At 35.0% G+C, this 22,704-nt stretch overlaps 1 protein-coding gene across 1 annotated transcript in view; it reads left to right on the top strand.

The window, feature by feature from the left end:
• The window catches only part of LOC128553752 (uncharacterized), a gene marked incomplete at its 5' end in the record, with an annotated part of 63,789 nt that extends 50,910 nt beyond the window's left edge, over positions 1-12,879 (top strand). The window contains one exon of the mRNA XM_053534927.1: positions 11,442-12,879. Within this exon, the coding sequence (XP_053390902.1) occupies positions 11,442-12,028 (587 nt within the window). The remainder of the gene's footprint in view (positions 1-11,441) is intronic.
• Between the last annotated feature and the right edge of the window lie 9,825 nt (positions 12,880-22,704).

Genomic DNA, 22,704 nt, shown 5'->3' with positions numbered 1-22,704 from the left:
AAATACATCTTTATCAACAACTTGCCATGTTTCAGTCTGATACAAAGGCTATTGTCGGAATTCTGTTCCTTTAGAAGGGTCACCCAAACAGAAAAAAGTGCTAAAACAAAATATGACAATTTTTTTTTCACTGAATAAAGCATCAGATGCGTTGATGTTTTTATTCCCGTTATTCTAGTGCATGTTTTATAACCTCCCATAAACCTCTCATGAACAGACTCAATAACAACGAGTCTACTATTATTTTGTTTGTTGCATTCTAACGTTTTACAGATTTTATAAAATTAAAGCAAGTTCACGAACAGTCATCCATTTTAGTCGGTCGTACCGGAAATGATGTCCCTGATGCGAAATTTAGATTATGAGAAACCAAACTTAAATTTAAAATTTTGTGTTTAATGTGAAAATTAAACATGTAATTTACAAAACAATTTACAAATGTTATAATAATAAAAATTAGTCTATATCATTTGATTGATTAGGGTAATATATAGTTAACGAAGGGACCTGCAATCCGTCAATGCACCTTGCCTAACAACAGCTTCTTCATCGCTTCTTTGTTTCTTATGAAAAACAAAGTTGCTGCCTAGTCATTGCAGTGTATTTTGGTGAGGTTCGGTTACTTGCATTTATCTGTACATTTGTCCATTCAACTTTAAAAGCGTAGGATGGCATGAAGAATTGTGAAAAAGTTACCCGCTCATTCGGCCTTGATCTTGTTATTTGAACGGAAGTACATATTTTAAAAATGTTGACATGTACTGCTTTTAGATCAATTGTTGGTTATAACCGTTACGTTGCTAGATATCTACAGGCATTAACCTTCATCCTCGGTATAGATATTTAGAGTATATATTGCTGCTAACGGTTATAATGAACTTAGCCGCACAATGTCGTATGCTTGTCTCATGAAAACAAAGATTCTAAGGGTGCATACCCGAAATATTCCGTACTATCATACGAGGAGTGTTCGATATGAATTGCTTATTGTCCTCTAGCTCGATATCCACGTGGGGCACGATAAAAACCAATACCTACCTGTATAGGGTTATTCAATACCTACACAACGGTGTATAAATGTACATGTTAGACTAAGTGTAAGACATAAAATTTGCCATTTGAATACACGCAATCATTGACCACTGTAGTAAAAATGGTTGGTAGAAGCGTCGACAAGAAAGATGAAATACGGGCTTACATCAAAGCTCGCTCAAAACTTAATTGTTCTTTGAAGCAGCTGATGACTGAACTTTCTACTGCTTATGGACCTTCTTGTGTGTCTTATGACACAGTTCGGCGGTGGAAAAAGAAATTTGAGTCTGGTGTAGAGTCCATCAAAAATGCACCGAAATCAGGTAGGCCAAAATCTGCATCTCGTAAAGAAATCGTTTCCAAAATAAAGGAAATCATTGAAGGAGATGCCAGATTTACAGTTCGTGATATTGCACGAAAGGTAGGCATATCACTATCAACGGTTCACCTTATTTTGAAGAAGCATTTGAAAGTCAGAAAGATTTCTGCTAGATGGGTGCCACATCTGTTGACTGATGATCAAAAGAGGCAACGGGTTAAAGTGGCCAAAAAGCTGCTTCAAATGTTTCCAAAATATGACAAAAAGCAGTTTGCCAATGTCGTCACAGGTGATGAAACCTGGGTCCATTATTTTGAGCCCGTCAGAAAGGTTAGCAATAAGATCTGGGCCACTAAACACAGCAAGCGCCCAATAATTGCCAAACGTTCTTTGAGTGCAAAGAAGGTTTTGTATGCAATCTTCTTCTCTGGTGAAGGAGTCTCAATAAAAGTGCCGGTGAAAAAGGGCAAAAGCATCACCGGAAAGTACTACAAAGACGTAGTACTGAAGAAACTGAAAAAGTATTATCAGAAACGACGCCCTGCCACTGGTTTTAAACATGTCCGTCTTCTACATGACAATGCCCCCGCTCATACCTCCGCAATAGTTACGGCGTTTTTGAAGAAAGAAAAAGTAACTGTTTTGCCTCACCCCCCGTATTCCCCAGACCTTGCCCCATGTGATTTCTTTTTGTTTCCGAAATTGAAATCATTCCTTGCTGGGCGGAAATACCAGTCCCGACAGGCACTTGGATCTGCCATTCATCAGTACCTTATTACTGTGCCCAAATCAGCGTACCGTGACGCCTTCAAGAAATGGATACATGGGCTGAAACTTTGCATTTCTAGCCACGGGGAGTACTTCGAGGGCATGAAATGAGCCCTTTACGGCTAACTTGAAATTTGAAGTCTCCAGATAATAATAAGCAATTCATTTCGAACATCCCTCGTATTTATGCTAACTATTGATTTCCTTTTATTAAATATATAATGTCTTATTCTGCTCTTCAGTATGTTCTGTTGGAGGTCCTTGATAGTGAGCAATTGTTTGTAATTCGCAATGTTTAGGAGTGCGTGAGGATGCATTGAACCATGGTATTATTGTGATATGTGTAGCTGATATTATCAATGCCGGGAATTATCGGGACACCTTAGGCATATTAAAAATTACGTTCAGAGTAGGTCTAATAACGACAATTGAACACGTTTTAATGCTCGGCTACTTCTGTCTTCTCTACCAAAAATATGAACACGAGTCAAGATTAAGTCATCTTACGTGCATCGGAATCTTTATAGCATATCATATGAAGTCAGTTTTAGCAATGAAGGCCGTTGACATCCTGAAATTTAGTCGGCAAATTACTTTGCACTAAGGTTTGGACAAAAATACCAGCAATATATCAACACGGTTCAAATCCTACTGAGCGCTGTCAGTTACAGCAGTAGCTAGCGTTCGAACCAATTTTCGGAAAATTACGAATTTTAGTGCAGTTCATCGTTCTTTCTCGGCACATAATGCATTGATTTCTAAGGCCGATTCGATATTACATCTCAAAAGGACTACTCTCACGATGAGCTTAAACGACCAAATCAAATCCACTAAGTTGGTGCAGGATATAGCAGTATTTAATCACCAACACTTTTCAATTTTGTAATGAGGCCTTCATTGGACATACGCAGTCGGTATTCTAAAAATCTGTCGACAATGCAAAGTGTACTACTTTTTGAAATAAATACCAACAATATATCCACAAGGTTCAATGCATTCTCCAGCCCTCCTGAATGCTGCAAATTACGACAAGGTTTCGAGCCAATTTCTGGACACCTGAAAATTGTTCAAACTTAAACTTTTCAACACGTTTCGTACTTCTTCGTCGGTACATAATGCATTAATCCTTAAAACTGGTTTCATGTTGTATCTCATTAAGGTTCCATTGAAGACCTAAGGTGTCCTAACTGTGGCTAGTGTTCATCGTTTCAGAAGATAGAAGTAACTGGGTTCCAAAAAGTGTTAAACTTTTGATATGATGTCTTATTTGGACGTATGCCGTTGGAATCCTATAAATCCGTTGGCTATGTAATATGTAGATCATTGAATAACATACCAGCAATACATCCATAAGGTTCAATGCATTTTTAAACCGTCCTGAATGTTGTTAATAAAGCAATTACAACGATTCGAGCTTAATTCATATCACACGAAAAGTATCCAAAATTACAATTTTAAACATTTTGGAACGATTTTCGTCAGCACATTACGTATGAGTTTCTTTAAACGATTTCAAAGTATTATGAAACGATCCTTGAAGTTGCTTAATAGGAGTAAATATTTGCTCAAATTCGTTATTCATTATTTCGATGCAAATTACAGCACCATGTTCAGCATGTATCGTTAGACGTCCTTTGAACTTATTCTTACGGTTTATCGAAAATCCTTTGGCGTCGTAACATCTTCTCTCTTTTCTCTCTTTATAAAAATGTACCAGCAATATATAGACATACTTCATTGTATCCTAAAGCACTCCTTAATATTGCAAATTACTACGGTGACAGGAGCTGACACATAAGCAAGACGAAAGTTTTATTTTAAACAGGTTTAGACTAACAATTGCTAAAATTGTTTTCATAAATGTATAGTGTACAACGTTAGCTACTGCTGTTTCTGCCTCAATTGCTAACTTCACACTGGTCAGTCAAATAAAATATTAACTGTTAACTTTTATCCAATATTAAACGAAACATAATATAACATATGCTTTCATTTAGGAACACAAGCCATTATTGTGAATGCGGACTCAACCTGTTTTCAAATAACTGCTCTTTAACTGGTGTAAATTCTTGGGTCTGATCAGAATCATTCCTACAATATCGAAATCCTTGGCTGTATACCTCAGGAACAAGTTCATAATCTTTCAAGATTTAGTCTTTGACAACATCATAATTTGAGCTTTGTTCTACTGGCAGCTGCATATAAATTTCACGGACATAGCCAATGAGACCACTTTGTAAAAGAAAACTCCAATTTTCCTTGGGCCATTTAAGATTTTCTGCTATTTTTTCAAAATAAAATATTTATCACCTTCTGTGTTTTTACAAGGTAGAACTAACCTAATATGTTTGGTGACATCAAAGTGAGATTAACTTAGAGAAGGTTCTGTTGCTTACTTTTTATTTCTATTTCAAATTGCATTCGTTTTTCTTCTTTCTCTTTATCTCTCTCCCTCTCTTCTCTCTCCATTTTTAGCTATTTCTCTTTTTCTTCTCTCTCTTGGTTTCCAACTTTAATGCCGTATCTTTTAGGTTTATTTTTAAATCAGACAAATGACTCATCAAATTTATCCAAAATGCCTCAATCTATGAATGTTGAACAAATTATATAATTAATTTCTTGTTTGAGCTTGGATGACTTTATTTCAGAAATATTGTAATGCTTGGCAACGCCGTATCTTTTAGGTTTATTTTTTAAATCAGACAAATGACTCATCAAATTTATCCAAAATGCATCCATCTATGAATGTTGAACAAATTATATTCTTAATTTCTTGTTTGAGTTCGGATGACTTTATTTCAGAAATATTGTAATGCTTGGCAACTAGTGGTAAATCAGATTTCCTAGCTAACTGTAACATTCCCTGTGATTACTCAGCCACAAATTTATCAGCATCAAACGGCATTTTGATAGCTGCTGCTATTCTTGAGTACTGTACCAAACTCAAAGTTAAGAAGTTTTTATGACTTCAAAAGTATATGTATAGCAATTGATGGCTTATACTGGACGAGCCCCGAGTTTCTGTCACGTCTGAATGGTAGAATTTGCAAGTTTTCAACAGTATTTCAATTATGTAACGGCGAACAGTTAACCTTACAAGTGTTCCTGGATACTGTACCAGTATAAATCTGTTCTGTGCAAGTAAATGCCAACTTCCTCGCATGAATCACAGGTTGGGGACAAATGATTTCAGACACAATATCTTCTATCAAGTCGTCACGGAGAACAGGGATCAAACTTAAGAACCTGCGATCCGCAGATCTGCGATTTCCCTATTGAGATAAGCGGGCGGGCTCAATTGCTTGTTCTTTAAATACTTAAGGTAACGGAAAAATAAACCAGCAAACAAGTCACTTTTTTGTTAATTATGTACGTAGTAAAGTTTATACATTTGTATCTTATATTTTCAAATATGACCTGATGCCTGATATAATCTAAATTAAAATTTATGACAAGATTTGTCCATGTTCTTTAGTGCCATCTAAACTGGTTACACGTGTGCTCTAAAACATTGTCAGAATTTTTTCCCAATTTAAGATTAACTTATTTTTAAGATTGCCAATAACCACCGAGTCTCAACGTAAGCGTTGACCGGTGGAATAATTACCTGCGAGCAGGTCGCTCTTTGCGGTTGTTATTAGGAATTGGCCAAGGATGACCTACAATGGACGCGCTTTGATGGTGATGTATTGAATTGTTCATGTCATTTGTATTTTTTTCTAACATGCAGGAAATATTCACTAAAAACACATATTTGGATACCACATCGTAGTTTTCTCGCTTTAAATAGATACATTACTGTTAAAATGTCCTGTGATTTAGTTATACATGTACGATATACCCACTTTAACAGAACGGTCACCGCAACATTTTTCAACAGGAAAGGAAAGTGTGAAAGAAAAACGAGGGGAAAAACGTTGCGTATCTAGATGTACTTAGCTTTTAATAGGGCCAACTGTGGTTTAACTGTACCGTAAGCGTAGACACATGGGCAAATACTAGTCTGGCGATCGCGAATGACACATTACTATTCGGTCACAAAATCCTGCTAAATGCGCTAAGACTGTGCACAATGATGCGTTAAATGACTGTGCACAACGAAGAAACATGAAATGGTAGTCTATATATCGATAAAAGTGCATTTTGTCCACTGTCAGATCCCAAAAGTCTTGAAAATATCATTTTTCATAAATTAAACAAGCTGGTACGTATGCATTTTTATTTTGGTGTACCGCCGACTCGGACGTCAGACAGCACCTTCGCCGACAGCCGGGTTTTGCCGGGCTATGTGACTTTTGAAACTGCATATAACGGTGACCGGTCTGTTAAAGTGGGTATATCGTACATGTATAACTAAACCATAGGGCATTTTAACAGTAATTTATCCATTTAAAGCGAGAAATCTACGATATGGTATCCAAATACCTGTTTTTAGTGAATATTTCCTGAATGTTAGAAAAAAAAATACTAATGACATGAAAAATTCAATACATCACCATCAAAGTGCGTCCATTGTAGGTCATCCTCAGCTAATTCTTAATAACAAAGCTTTATAAATGAAAAAACTACGAAGGACCGCAAAGAGCGACCTGCTCGCACGTAATTATACCACCGGTCAACGCTTACGTTGATACTCGGTGATAACTAGCATAGCTTAGACTAGAGACTGGTGCAAAGTTCGTTCTTATGCGAAACAATATATCAGTCAGGCCTACGGCCTTCGTGATATATTCTTACGCATAAGAACTCAAAACTCGGGTTATTCTACGATAAACCACTTTTGGGAACGTATTATTTCTTAAATAACAGGTACTGGAAGACATTTTATAGCCGCCGCATAGCACTTAAAAGATATTCATCAGTATAAACGAGTCTATAGATCCGCCAGGTATAACTAGAATGCCACTTTTATCATAATCTTTTATTATTACGGTGTCATCATGTATAAACTTCTTATGAGCATTGCTCAGCAGTTTTAGAATTCTTAATTTTGCATTTTGTTGATTACCTGATATCTGTCATTTATCAATGCTCAGAATGAATTGATCTGACTCATTTTGGCAACAACAGGATTTTGTAAAATTGATCTGCAGTCTCTATCAGACTTTACTTACTATCACAACAATCTTTAAGCTGTAGAAAGTCTCCCCGTATTTTTGTGACCCTCCCCCCACCCCCGATGAGCGGTTGGGGCATATATATTTGCTCTTGTCCGTCCGTCAGTCAGTCCGTCCGAAGTTCGTGACGCGCCTAGCTCAGAAAGTATTCGATATAAATTAATGAAACCTTGCATGAGTCTTTATCATGACATGAACTTGCGCACTTCATATTTCCGTCTGGCTCCGATCCCTAGTTTTAGAATTATGGCTCCTGAAATAGTCAAAAATGCACATTTTCACCTCGTGGCACGCCTAGCTAAAAGTAATTGATATAGATTCATGAAACATTGCATGAATCTTAATCATGATAATATAAACTAGCGCACCTCCTATTTTCCACCTGGGTCTGCAACCTATTTCTAGAGTTATGGCCCCTGAAATTGTCAAAAATGCACATTTTCACCTCATGACACGCCTAACTCAAAAAGTATTTGATATAGATTCATGAAACATTGCATGGTTCTTTATAATGATATAAACGTGCGCACCTCCTATTTTTTTATCGGGGTCTGCCTCCTATTTCTAGAGTAATGGCCCCTGAAATTGTCAAAAATGCACATTTTCACACGTCTAGCTCAAAAAGTATTTCATATAAATTGATAAACCTTGCATGAGTCTTTATTATGATATGAACTTGCGCATCTCCTACATTTCGTCTGGCTCCGCCCCCTTTTTTAGAGTTATGTCCTCTGAAATGTTCCAAAATGCATATTTTCACCTCATGACACGCCTAGCTCAAAAAGTGTTTGATATAGATTCATGAAACATTGCATGATTCTTTATCATGATATAAACGCGCGCATCTCCTATTTTTTATCTGGGTCTGCCTCCTATTACTAGAGTAATACCCCTGAAATTGTCAAAAATGCACATTTTCACCTCATGACACGCCTAGCTCAAAAAGTATTTCATATAAATTGATGAACCTTGCATGAGTCTTTATTATGATATGAACTTGCGCATCTCCTACATTTCGTCTGGCTCCGCCCCCTTATTAGAGTAATGGCCCCTGAAAATGTCAAAAATGCACATTTTCACTTTGTGACACGCCTAGCTCAAAAAGTAATTTATATAAATTGATGAACCTTGCACGAGTCTTTATTATGATATGAACTTGCGCATCTCCTACATTTCGTCTGGCTCCTCCCTCTTTTTAGAGTTATGTCCCCTGAAATATTCAAAAATGCATATTTTCACCTCATGACACGCCTAGATCTAAACTTATTTGATATAGATTCATGAAACCTTGCACGAGTCTTTATCATGATATGAACTTGCGCACCTCCTATGTTCCGTCTGGCTCCGCTCCCTGTTTTTAGAATTATGGCTCCGGACATAGTCAAAAATGCACATCGCCTCGTGGCATGCCTAGCTAAAAGTAATTGATATAGATCCATGAAACCTTGCATGAGCCTATTTCTAGAGTTATGGCCCTTGAAATAGTAAAAAATGCACATTTTGACTTAATTACGTGCCTCACATAAAAAAGTATTTAATGTAAATTTATGAAACCTTGCTTGAGTCTTTATCATAATGTGACCTATCACATTTAGCGTTATTCTTGAGATTCGAAGCGTGTATTACAGAGTAATGGCCCTTGAAATAGCCAAAATAGTGGATTTTTTTGTTTGTGATGCTCATAGCTCATAAAGTATGTGGTATAGAATAATGCATCGTTTTCATATTTTTTTTTATTTGAGGCTATACCCCATTAAGACTGCAAACATTTGAATTATTTCCCCTTATTTGTTACAAATGTACCAGTGGGGGTGCACACCCTGTGTCCTGCAGATAAATTCTAGTTAATGAGCTATCTAATGAAAAGATGGATATCTGACGTATTAAAATTTGAACATCACCAAATCATTTAAAGAAAGAATTGTTTTACATGAAAATTGAACAGCTTATAAAATAGGTTTATTATTCTAGAATTCGATTGTCAATTAACTGATTTTTGCTTGAATTCCCGAAAAGGGACCACGTTAAGGGTCCATCCATCTGGACAGTGAAGCGCTTTAAAAATCTCAACATTTTCAACGCGATGTTGCAAATCTTCGTTTTGACGGATTTGCGACAACGTACGAGCGCTGAACTGTCAAATAGCTTCGTCGTTAAGCATCGTTTTCAGGAATTCTGAGAATTGTTTTTTTTTTTTTCTTTACAAATGGAATTGTTTTTCAAAGGGGGAGGAGGGCAACTTTTCGAGAATATTTAAAATTCAAGACAGTACGGGACAAGCCGGAAAACATAGATTGAATATCTACAATATAGGGATAATACACGTTTTTTTTTCTTGTGTATTAACGTCTGCAGAAGCCCGCGGGATTGTTTGTGACCGAGACCGAAGGTCGAGGTCACAAAAACACACAAGGGCTTCTGCAGATGTTAATACTCAAAACAAACGTGTATTGTCGCTATTCTGGCATAAAAACAATACACGACGATTATATATATTTTTTTTTTGTTCGTATGTGATGACTTGACGATTCCGGTACATTTTTTGTTTTACCATTCTTGTTGGAAACGGTAAACACGTTTTAAATATCCTAATCCAGGGCCAAGAAATTAACTACACTATCAAAAGCGCATCCTGAAGGTTTTTAAACGTTATTTTTTTTAATCTCTCGTTTATACAAACATAAAATTACCAATAATTGTTCACATCACTTTACAATTGTGTACTCGAGCACAATTTCAAGAATGATAACTTTACATTCGAGTTATATTGAGTACGGATACAGTTTGGATTACGGATGAGTACGAACGTAGTGTCAAGCTTCCAAGCATACCGACTGATACTTACCAGAATGATAAATATGATTCCTAAAAACAAAAAAATCGCACAGGTTACACGTGATTCTTTAACATTCACGGTTGTCTACAAAATCTGAATCGACGCCGAGTTCTAAAAGGGGAGTAAACTAAAGAAGAAACGAGTACGAACATTGTTGGGGGCAGCGCATGTGAAGTTTGTTTACTGATACAGCAAAACATTCTATGGTTTAGATTGAATCTTTTATGCTTCAAGAAGAGGTTTCTATGAAAGAAACAAGACGCAGATACCAGATGTCAATCTGCGCAGAAATACATATACGTTCCTTAAGGAAAGCATTTCAATATTAACATCATGTGAATTGCCTTGTTTGCACATGATTTTTCTCACAAATGAACATAATGACTTTCGTGAAACAGACATAATTATTCTGTAAATAAAGAATTATTGAACTATAAATTGAATATCTAACAAGAATTGGTAAACGAACAACATGTTTAGCAACAATCCAATGGATATACATGTTTAAACGTGTTGACTATTGTCCCGTTCTGTCTTGAATATCAGATGTTTTCAAATTATTGTCCCCCTTTGAAAAACAAAGTAAGGAAAAGAAATAAAATGAACAATTTTCAAAATGTCTGAAAATGATGCTTAACCAAGTTATTTGAAATTTCAGCACTCGTACATTGTTGCAAGTACACCAAAGCGAAGATGTGCAACATTTATTTGCATATGGTGATATTTTTAAGACGTAACACTGTCCAGAAGGGTGACCCCCTAAATGTTGTCCTTTTTTGGAATTCAAGTATCCATCAGTAAATTGACAATTATTGATTAGAATATTGTACTTATTTTATATGCTTTGCAGTTTTCATGTAAAACCACTCCTTCTTTTTGTGATTTGGTGACGTCAAATATCCATCGACTCCTTAAATGCTAATGAATAGCTATGGTGGGTATGGTTAGACTGTTGGAAGGGCGATCTGATTTGAGTATGACTTCATTTGTTTAAAACTACAAAGAATTATAACATTGTCTGTAACGAGCATTATTTTTTCTTCTTGATCAGCTGACATAATTAATGTAATTAAATATTGAAATGCTACATCATTAAACTATCTACGACCATATGAATATAGTTATTAGTTATCTTTAGGTACATGAAAATATATTAGGCTAGATTTCAAATTCTAATGAAAAAGTATTTTTGTTTTACTTATTACACAAGTTTTTGAAGATATTTTGCTGATGACGTGGTTTTCGTGTAAATATAAAATCTGAATAACATGTATTTTCACACTGTTGAACGATTAAAATATTGGTCAGTCGTTTTATTTCCAAATTAAATTGTAGCTATAATTTAACATTCACTCTTTCAATTGTTTAGTGCATCGCAAAATACCAGTGCAGTTCGGGACAGGAACAGTTGCAGGGTTTGCTTGGCATGAAGAAAAAGCATTTTCCAAATATGGAGCGATCACCGGTTACACTGTAGGAGAACCTTTCGACTATGGAATAACCGTTAAAGGCCCATTTGAATGGACATATAAAACACCAAATGAACAAGTACAGTTCGAATTTATATTACATAACCAACTAAGTTTTAGATTAGCCAGCATGGGTGAACAAAACATCTCGCCATTCGACAGACCAGAAGAAAGTTTAGATCTCTTTGCGTACAAAGGAGATTCGGGATCATTAGTGTACCGTGAGACCATGGATGGTAATCTAGTATGTGTCGGAATAGTCGTAGGTGGTAGGAAAAGTCAGAAAACATGTATTATTACTCCTATTTTGCCAATTCTCAAAGAGATGGGGATATCGAACTTTAAAAATTTTGACAGTGAGCGTATGGAGAGAAATGTGAAAACGATGATGGTAGATGTGAACACCATAAAAGAGAAAATTGAAAAGATAGATAAGAACATGGCTGATGGTTTTGCAAACATTTTGGCACAGTTAAATAAAATATAAAACGCACCGTGAAATCATTTAATGATGATAGCATTCCATTTCATTGTTTCGGTCATAGGATATGAAAGACCTCTGAAAGCTTTGTACGAAATCTAAGATTTGGAATTTGTAAAATCGCTTATATTTAACCAAAGTTTATATGATTGGTATCATTGCAAAGATTGGTGCATACCAATTGAAAAAGCTAGCAAGGTAGATCTGTTATGTTTCTAAATGTGGAAAAAGATCATGCATCTTTGTTTCCAAAATATCAAATATATTTTATGTTCATATTATAATCGCACTGTCCGTCCGTGCGTGTGTGTACGTCTGTGTAAGTCCATCAGCTTAGCTCAGTAGGTAGAGCGTCGGTCTACGGATCGCGGGGTCGTGAGTTCGATCCTCGTGCGGGGCGAATGTTCTCCGTGACCATTTGATGGTCTAATATTATATTTAAACATGTTTTCTCTCTCACTTTTAACTTCTTTTGCAATTTAAACTAACACACATCTACAGATGCATTACAGGTGTCTGATAGGTACGTACAAACCCAAGAATTGTCGTTGTCTGTGACACTTAAACCAGCTGAAAATTTACATAAACTATTTTATACAATTTGGCAATGAAGGAATCAGCAATCTGTGCCAAAAATTTGTATCATGCTTTCTCATTTTGAACAATTATGCATTATTTCATTTTGAATTCCACAAAAGTATCTTTTGTTCTACATTTGCTCTCTTAGGATAGATGTATTATTTTTTAAAATAATACATCTATTTTAAGAGAGCAAATACGTACCGTACACTTCAGGCATTCATATTTGTTCATATATTTTGTGAAGTTATTTTTGTTAAAATGCTAGAGATTCCTTTGAAATGAGTTGTTAGGAAACCATGGCTTTACCCTTTGCTGAGAGTGGAGGAATATATTGTTGACGTGTTATTCGTGAATTCGTAATTCTGCAGCCATGTTTTAGAAACGGTTAGACTAATTGAGTCGATATTTGATTATTTGTTTGTGTCACTTAGAGCTGCTGCCAAATACTTTAAAATGAAATTAGTATGACACGTGTTAATGTCCATAGAATTATTAGACACTGGAACGTGTGTCCTTCTACAATGGTTTGTTCCATATTGATGATAATTGATGTACTAGGTGTTTGTATATTCATAATAATCTACTTCTCTGTATTTTGTTAACGAGTTCCGTACGAGTTGTTGCCCTTTTATTTTCTACAATGTGTTTTTTTTTTATTCTTTCAAAACCAGATCTAGAGAAACTGTTGAGAAAATTTATATCTGGATTGAGCAAATCTCGAGCCATAATTATATGGATTTTCGAGGCATGGTATATCCCGTATCCTGTGTAAGTATTTAGTCTTGCCGACTACCATTTACTTACGTGTTATAATCGACACATTTTGTAAATTAACAAAGCTACATGTAGTGCAGACTGTTAGCACTGGACCTTAAAGTACAAACTTTAAGTAAGTACTACTACCTATTTTAGATATATGTGAAGCTACTGCATCAATGTATACAGTCTGAAAAAAATATTTGAAAAATCATTTTCTGAAAGAGTTATTTGAGCTGAAAATAAAATGAACCTGGTTAGAAAAATGGGGGGAAATGGAGACAACGCTAAAACTTTCTTGTTTTGTAGGCCAATGTGATTACAAAGTATCTCATGTAAACCATATCCTTTCTACCTCTAGACAGAACAAAGCATGCATAATCACTGTAACGATCAGCACTTTGTATAAAAATGTATGTTAAGATCAAATCGTTTAAAACCCTAGAGAAAGAATGACATTTTATGTTGTGAAATTTGTCAAAAAACATACATTTTTAAGTTAAAACCGACATAATTTCACAAGGTAAAATATGTTGAGAAAACTACTGCTGGAAAGAGAGCAATCTCTGCTACCAATACATATGGGTCAAAGTATGGGAAAATATCTAGAAATATGAGAAAATCATAGACAATATTTTCCGGACTGTTAGATGCTTGACTGTGTTATCCTGTAACATAGATAGCTTACTTTTCCATTGCATTGATATATCATGGACAGGTTATTGACTTAATTTGTCTCCTGTTTGAACTATGTAAATAAAATATTCATTGCAGCCATTATATGTCATAACATAAATAACATTTTTCACATCACAGGACATGTTTTCATTATCTTATAAATAGTTTTCAAATAAAGTTAAATGAGTTAGTTTCTTTTATTTGTCTACTGCAGTGTTGTCCATTGCATTTATAAACTTTGTTGTTTCTCTGTATATTGATTTCAGGAAATTTTGCTCGCGTTAATAATTTCTTCAAGTTTGGTGACTGTCTTTTGCTCCCAATTGGCTCTTAATATTTCGTATATAGTTGAATCAATCTCTTTTGTTTTATTCCAGAATATTAAACAGTCAACAAGATATTTTTTCCGCTTTACTGGTATATAATGCGCAAATTCTATGTCATATTTCTGTTCTAATTCAGTATATACATTTTCTTCTGAATATGCTAAAGCTAAAGTAGCATATGTAGGTGCAAATATTGTACCCATGTCCGTACCCTTTATGTTATTGCAAAAGATTTAAATATAAAGTTTTCAAGTAATGTGTTAATTGCTTAAAAATAAACTCTTTAGTGAGCCGTTTATTAACCATTTCTAGGTGTTTGGGTAACCCGTATTTGATTGCTTATATGCCTAATGTGTGCGAGATAGTTGTGTAGAGTGCTGTAACATCAAATGAGACAGGTGATATTTTGGTCAGATTTTTGTGTTAGCTGCTAACTCAATGCCCACTAATGGGAATCGATTAAAACTTCGTACACTTGTCCATCGACAAGCAATAAAAAGGTTTTATAAATCTGTTTTGTTTTTTTACAAAATTATTCCACTTTTTGACTATTGTGTTCTTTCAGTAAACTTTCTTATGTAACAATACTATTGAACAGCTGAGTTTTGCCAACTTGACAGCTCTTGTTGTCAGTATGATTTTTGGGCATGGACTGTTTGAATTGTAAGTAATATAGCAAACTTGTTAGCTCCACGGAGCTAGAATTGTAGCTGAAATCGGAAAGAACGATCGATTTCGTAAGTAATATATGTCGGTGTCAGATACACTAACAACAATAAAAATGCTATGAACCTCTTTTATGTTGAATGCAGTGTTTGCACATATATAAGCATCTCTCTACATAAGTAAGAATGTCTTTCAGCAATTTTGTATGTATCTATTTATGTGTTTGTACATATATCTTAAAAAACTCTTTCACTGTTTGAAGGTGCGAATTGAAATATCTGGCGTCAGGGAAACTGTATGCGGTAACGGTGCTCTGCAGTTACCTGAGAGCCATATATGTCCATCCATACTTCCTACCAGTGATAGAACTTTTCTTGCATACCATATACTTGTAACGATAGAAAAAAATGAAATAAATATACTTTTCTTTTAAGCACTTTTTATTTACAAAGTGTCCGAACTTATGTATTTATTCTTAAATTACAGCACGAGACTGTATTTTGTTTTTCTAGCGTACACAAAAAAAAATCCTATATAACAAGCAAGAAAAGGATGTCTTTCAGCAATTTATTTTGGATCTATTTATGTGCAGATCTGATCAACTTGAAGAATGATTATAGTCATACATATGTAACTTTTCTATCAGCAACAACTTTTGTGTCCTGAATGTTCTTTCATAGTGTAGAATATTGATAAGAATTTGTCATATAATTATAATTTAGATATAATATGAAATAAAGAGAAAATAAATAGTTTCATTTTAAAAGTTTTGTGTTTTCTTGATAGGCTCAAGGCTCAGAGAAGAGTTTTGTACCTTATAGCAATGTCACCAGTTCCCATTCTTAACATTTTAAAACTGAGGAAATAGTAATGCCCTCCCCCCCCCCCCCCCCCCCCCCCCACCCCCAGATTTTTAAGTGTGACATTTTGATAATTTGAACTGATGTTACTAGATCTGCCTTTGTATTCCAAAATCTATATCTAATGTGCTAAAACTGCGCACAGCCTTTTCTTGGAGTTGAAGCAAATCCATGCATATTTAAGTTTGAATTTCATTAAATCCGCACAAGATTTTTAATAGCATTTTAAAGTCTAAGTTTTAGACTTTAAACGTTGATTAATGAGTTTGAATAACTATCAAGTAACATGTAACCATTTAGACGTCGTTCTAAAAGAAACTTTAAGTCAAGTCGGTCAAGGTCGAAGTGAGATCCAATATCTCATAATGGACTATATTTTGTTCTGATTTGTTTTATACGCCCGTTTTGGATGTGTTATGTAGTGTGGCAAGTCCGTCCGTCCGTCCGTCATATTTCACGTCCGGAGCTAACTTTATAGCCATTGAAGGTATTGACTTAAAACTGGGCATATAGGTAGATGGCGATAAGATGATGTATAAAGCCCTAAAACAGGCTCTGTAAGTCAAAGGTCAAAGTCACAAATTGTGTTAAATATATGTCCGGAGCATACCGTATTAACAATGCAAGATATTAACCTTAAACTTGAGATGTAGGTGGTGATGTGCAAAATTTATGAACCATGGTGGTAGGTCAGAGCATAACTTAAAATCTTGGAATATAGACAGGTGTTGATGAGAGTCAACAATCTACAGTCCCCTACCCCATTACACTCCTGCCCCTACATAAATCACTTAGATTCTTGTCCTTTTGTATCCTATTACTGCAACAATCTACATCTCCAACCACCATTTACCCAACATCCTTCAAAGAAATCATTTAGTTTCTTAACCTTTGGTATCCTGTCACCATCACCGCAACGCACATACATCCTGCTTCCACCCCCTCCCCTGCAAGAAAAAACATAAAAAATCCTTAAGTGTATTGGCCTTAAATATCCTGTCAGCACCACCACCGCGCACGCACACCCTGCTTCCATCCCGACCACCTCACCATCATTTCTTCACTCCATGTCCCTATCCACCCAAACATCACTGAGTTTGCCCTTTCGTATCCATGTATTATGTTACTGTAACAATCTACATGTACAACACTCTTCCCGCACCCCCCCCCCCCCCCCCCCCCCCCACCCCCACCCCACTTAAAACAACATTTAGATTCTAGCTCTTTCGTATCCTGTCACCATTGCATACACGCACACTGCACCCTACATTTAACTCTTAAATATTTTTTAATTTTGCTTTCATATAAACCTTCGGGCGTATATTGCCAAACTTGGCGGAGCCCTTGTTTATCAATTGATTTCTACGTTTATTTTGAATAATCCGTCTTGAGACCATTGTTTGATACCCATGGATGCCTCAATACGCTTCCTTACGAGTAATCACGATGACACGCAGTTTGTCATTAGAGTGAAATGTAGGGTAGAGTGATGACATGTAGAGTAGCGTACTCAGGTACTCATGGATTTACGATGATGATGTGTTCAATGTTTTCTCAAGCCCGAAAGAAAGAAAGTTCTTGATACTACTTTTACATTGCGAAAAATAACAGCAGTTGCAAACTTCTACGTGGAAGCATTTTCTTGAAAACCAACAGTGATATATAGAAATTGTCTTCCTCGTGAATAATCGAATCCCGTTTGATTATAAACTGGCCAGGCAGCACGCTTATATACCTAAGATGTTTTGATATCTTTTATCAACTTATGAAACATGTGTTCTGCATAAAAAGACATGAAAATTGTGCTTTTAAAGCTATATTTTGTTTGGCTTTATAAATACCTAATCGTATGTAAAAGTACACAGTGCATGCACGTTTCGTAGCTTTAAGTGTGCATTGACTAATGCAACCGTGTATCTTTTTTAGGATACTTCTTGTTTTCTCTTCAGTAAGTGAATATGATCGTATTATAACTTTATTACCATTTGGTTTGTTAATTTGTATCAGGTTATTGTTCTTAGCTATCTGTTAAGTTTCTTAATATTCTGAAAGGAATCTAAACAGATCAGTATATCTGAAGTCAAATAGCGGAATTATAGGATAAGGAAGCAACTAAAATTCTGTAAAATATAGCAAAAAGTCAATAAATTGCTGAAATTTATTCAACTAAGTGTGTGTATATTTGTGTCAATATTTGCATAAACACAATTGATAACACTGATTAACTGGAAAAGTATTTATTGATGCTTGATCGTCACTTTCCTCCATGTTAATCTTCACTCTCTTGCACACCGGTTACATATGGTGAGGAACGAACGACAACTCTGCTTGGAGATTGGTTAATCTTACGTGTGACGGCCATGTTTAATTATTTCGGCCATTTTGTTTAATTGAAAAGTTTTTACCACGTTTGATGTTTCTTCCCACTAATAAAACAGATTGTTTTCATCTTATGACTGCACTAGTAATTATGCCGACAAAAAGTAGATATCTAACAAATAACAGTTTAATTTTGGAAAGTGAAGGAATTCGTAAGTCCAACTTGCCTGTAATGGGTTTTTAATTCGGCGTCCTTTAAAGAAAGAAAAAAAAAGTTAAACAAACACCAAAGAATAATACATTATGTTGTTTGCTCCAACAGCTATAACTATGAATGTGTTTATATTTATTTATATTTTTTTATATTTTATTTGCTCTCTTATCCAGTTACTTTCTGCGCATGTTTCATATTTAACATTTATATTAATGTAAGAAAGAATTGCCATTCATAAAATTAGACCAGTTTTGGTAAGTTGTTTATATTATGCAAATATATGTCGTTTTAGTATCTAGTTGCGTGAAGTTCCTGTATACACCCAATTACTCTATTGCTCACTGTCGCAAATCAATGTTCTAGTGTTTAGTGTCAACCAATGACATTCAGGTATAGATGAAAATCTATGTAGCTTGATCAGGGCAGAAGACATGCATTGTCGAATAATGAACAGAAAAATAAAGTCATTTAGAAGAGCAAATAATCCGTTTTTCAATTGCATTATATTGTTGCCAGGTGTAAAGCGAAAAAAGTAGCCTTTTTACCATTAATTATCACTACCTCTGGCTCACAAAATTACGATTTTACCTTCAGCACGTCCGCGTCTTGAGTTCGATCTCCGGGCGAAGCGTATGTTCTCCTTGACGCTATAGACATTATCGTCCTCCACCTTTAATTCATGTGGGAAAGTTGGCAGTCACTTGCTTTTTCTTTAGCCTTCGTCGCCTGTAAGTGTTATTTTTAAGCAATTTCTTCATAACAAACATCAAACCGGGAATGTCGTACCTGCACAGTTTTACAAATATTCTTAAATTTACAGGTATCGAAATAAAATAGCAATGTTATGAAACAGCTAGAGTTGACCTCCTAAACATAAAGATTTAATTATTTTGTACAATATTCCGTGGTTGCTGGAATCGTGTCATAGATATTTGTGACTACTTAGTGTCACCCTGCTTCTTAAATTATGTCAACCAATGCAATGGTACAATTATTTTTTTCTGCGCAATGTTTGAAATTTCTGGAAATGTTTGAAATCGACAAAAGGAATTTTACATTATCAATTATTCGTCGTGATAACATTATTGTCAAAAAATGAATAATCCGAATAAAATAGCTACACCAGTTGACCTACAACCAAACTTTAAATGTCAAATAAATTCTCACCAGTTCTCGTGTGGTGGCGCGAGAAGATATTACGTGTTAGTTAAGACAGACATACTTTAACAAGAAATGCTCGACTGGTCATTACAGATGATATCCATATTTTTTAAAAAGAATTGTAACGGGTAATTAAATGATTTGTATTTTTAATCATTAGTTGTGTTATTAAAACAATTACGCATTGATCACATCCTATGAACTGGAACTGCGTTCCGTACAGAAAGACGAAAACAAATGAATCTACATTGTAATGGAAACTTGTAGTTGACGGATCAGCAAAACATATTTCAACTTTATGTGTGTGTGTCCACAGGACACAGACTTCTCAACTCCTGTCACTGTACCTAGTTTCAAGAAATATTTTTCCAAATGTATGCAAACAAACTTTTTAACAATTTATGAAGGCCCTCAACTCCTAGATGAGAGAAATCCCAAAGAGAACACTAATGCACATCTTCACATACTATATAACCATCTAATGATTTATGGCTATAGGTCAAGTATATTTGGAGATACAAGGGGAAAAGGGCTATAACTTTGATCTTGCAAAGAGAATAAAACTCAGGTGCACACATTCATAAACTGGATAATATACCTATATGCTTAGATGACTCTAGCTGAAATTTCTTTAAGATAATTATGCCCGCACAAACATTGGTTAATCAATATGTATTATGTGTGTCGATTCTTTGATATGACTTAAAATTATCTAAATTCGTGTGTTCAGATTCTACAGTTTATATATATCTATAGCCAGGGCATCCGGAGGAACAGATATGACTTTACTTTTTCCGTACTTCTTAAATCTGAAAGCTGCAACTAGTGAGTGTTTTATGAAATATCATTAAGAGCTTGTAACTGCACTTGATCTGAAGGTTCCCGCCAAGAAATAAATTATTTGCATTGGAGCAGCAGCTGTGCTTGATTGTAATAAAAAGACACTGTCTCAAGAATTAACTCTCTGCGTCTGACCAACTGCAATACTTTATAAGCATCTGGAGATCTTTTTTTAAAGAATAAAGTCTGTTCGCTGGACTAGCTACTCTGCCTTACTATGACCTCACTGTCTTTGTCTCTTTGTCTTTGTCGTACGGAAGGTCGGGACTTTGATCGCTAGTCGTTTACCAAGGATATAAAAAAATGATACCAGTTGCTCAGCATTGTGCGTATAGGACAGACTCTTCTCTCAACTCGTAATCTCGCACGAATGAGAAGTGGGGATTGATATCTAAATTGGTAGAATTTGTTTCATGATTCACAATAAATTAATCCGTGTAAAAATATATTCCTGTCAGATAGAAGATCTGGTATACTATTCTCGTACGCGTCACTTTACATCACCCGTTCTGTTTTCTTGAAATGGCTCAACTTTACTTTGGACTTGTTGTGGTTTTCATCAACTGGATATTTACAATTAAGTGTTCGTCACCGGAGTAGAATGCCGTATTGTTTTATAACTTTTAAAATAATTCCTCCGCTGAAGAACGAGTGCATAATTCCTGATGCAAAGATAATAACCTTTTTATTACATACACATCTTCACGTAAAAATATAATGTAAATATCAAAAATTTGTTCAAAAACCTGAATAGGATTGACAATACTGAGCTAAACTGAACTAAATAGAAAAAAAAATAGTGCAAGAACAACACTGAATTACGTCACGCAAACGATATGCAATGCAGGCGTCAGTGTATGGAAAAATAATGACGTGTCCGGTACCAGTGTAACTTAACGGGGAATAGAAACGTGTATGTAATAAAACGTATTACGGTGCAATAGTTGAAAGTAGTTTCAAGAAGCCGAACTCTAACCTTTAGTAAAACGCTATTATAAATTAAAGCTTTAATATTATTTTTTTTCAAACACGAATAGTCGTTCAGCAGCCGTATTTACACCTATTGCATCAGTAGAATAAAGAAATGAAAATAAATATGTATAAGGCCTGTTGATAGTCGGGCTTTTAAGTCGAATGACATACATGTAAATGATTTTGTAACAGTAATATCAATTAATTGCGTATCAATTTCATTTTGAAACGTTCTAACAATTGTTCCCGAATGAATTATACACTATGAGTTAATCTCAGCTGAAATTGCACATGGACGGAGCAACTGAAAGATGAGCCGTTGTAAATAATACCTGTTATATCTATGACAATACTGCTCATTAAACATTTATATATTTTACCGGTTACAAATGTTGTTATTATTATCAATATATTTTCACGATAGAGGATTAAGTGGCATAGAATCATTTGTAAATTCAAATCATTAAACGCCAAATGTTTTATGCAACAAAATATGATCTTCTTAACTACTGGCTCCTGCAACGAATTAGAAATTCTTTTGATTTGCATGTTTCTGATGTAACATAGTTAATAACGTTCTCGTTTTCACATATTTTGGTTTTAGCGATTTCATAATTCTGTTTTACTGTATACATGTATTATTGAAACAACTAAAACTTGGATTGAACCTGCGATCTTTCTATATAATTATTAGATATTTCAGAATAGAAAATTAAAATATCAAAGCAACTAGCTCCCTTTAAAATAGTTTCATTTTCATCAGGTTTGGCATGGAATGCATTTGTGGCTTTGCAAATTGACAAAATGAATGAAGATAAGTGTTAGATAGTTTACTCCCTTCAGAAAATATTTCTGTTTATTTAAAAGGATGTCATACAAAACGCATATACCAATACATTTGTACCACTGGTCACAGTACCAAATTTGTATTGAATTTTGAAAGAATTGTTCCCCTAAAATGCATGAACTAGTCGCTGTAGCAAGCGAGCTTATATATTATGATTAAGCTGTTACGAGAATTTCAGCTGTACACTCTCGTTATTGACCATGTTTCCGAAAAGAAAACAATTGATTATTAGATTAGCGAATATCGTGCGGGCGTGAGGGGCCAAACATCGACATATTGAAATTTAACTTGGTGTGTAGGGAGATTGGGATAACATATTTGGTCACTGAAGATAAGGTCACTGTTACTATAATAGAAAAACTGTTTCCGCTGTATAACTTGAGTTAAAAGTGACCGATTGCAAAAAATCTCTGTTCATTAGTATTTTGCATTTAGGCAAAGTTTGAGATTACACATTGGGT

This window comes from Mercenaria mercenaria, unplaced genomic scaffold, assembly GCF_021730395.1.
Source record: "Mercenaria mercenaria strain notata unplaced genomic scaffold, MADL_Memer_1 contig_4271, whole genome shotgun sequence".
Classification (NCBI taxonomy): Eukaryota; Metazoa; Mollusca; class Bivalvia; order Venerida; family Veneridae; genus Mercenaria; species Mercenaria mercenaria.
This window is presented reverse-complemented; position numbering and strand designations above follow the sequence as displayed.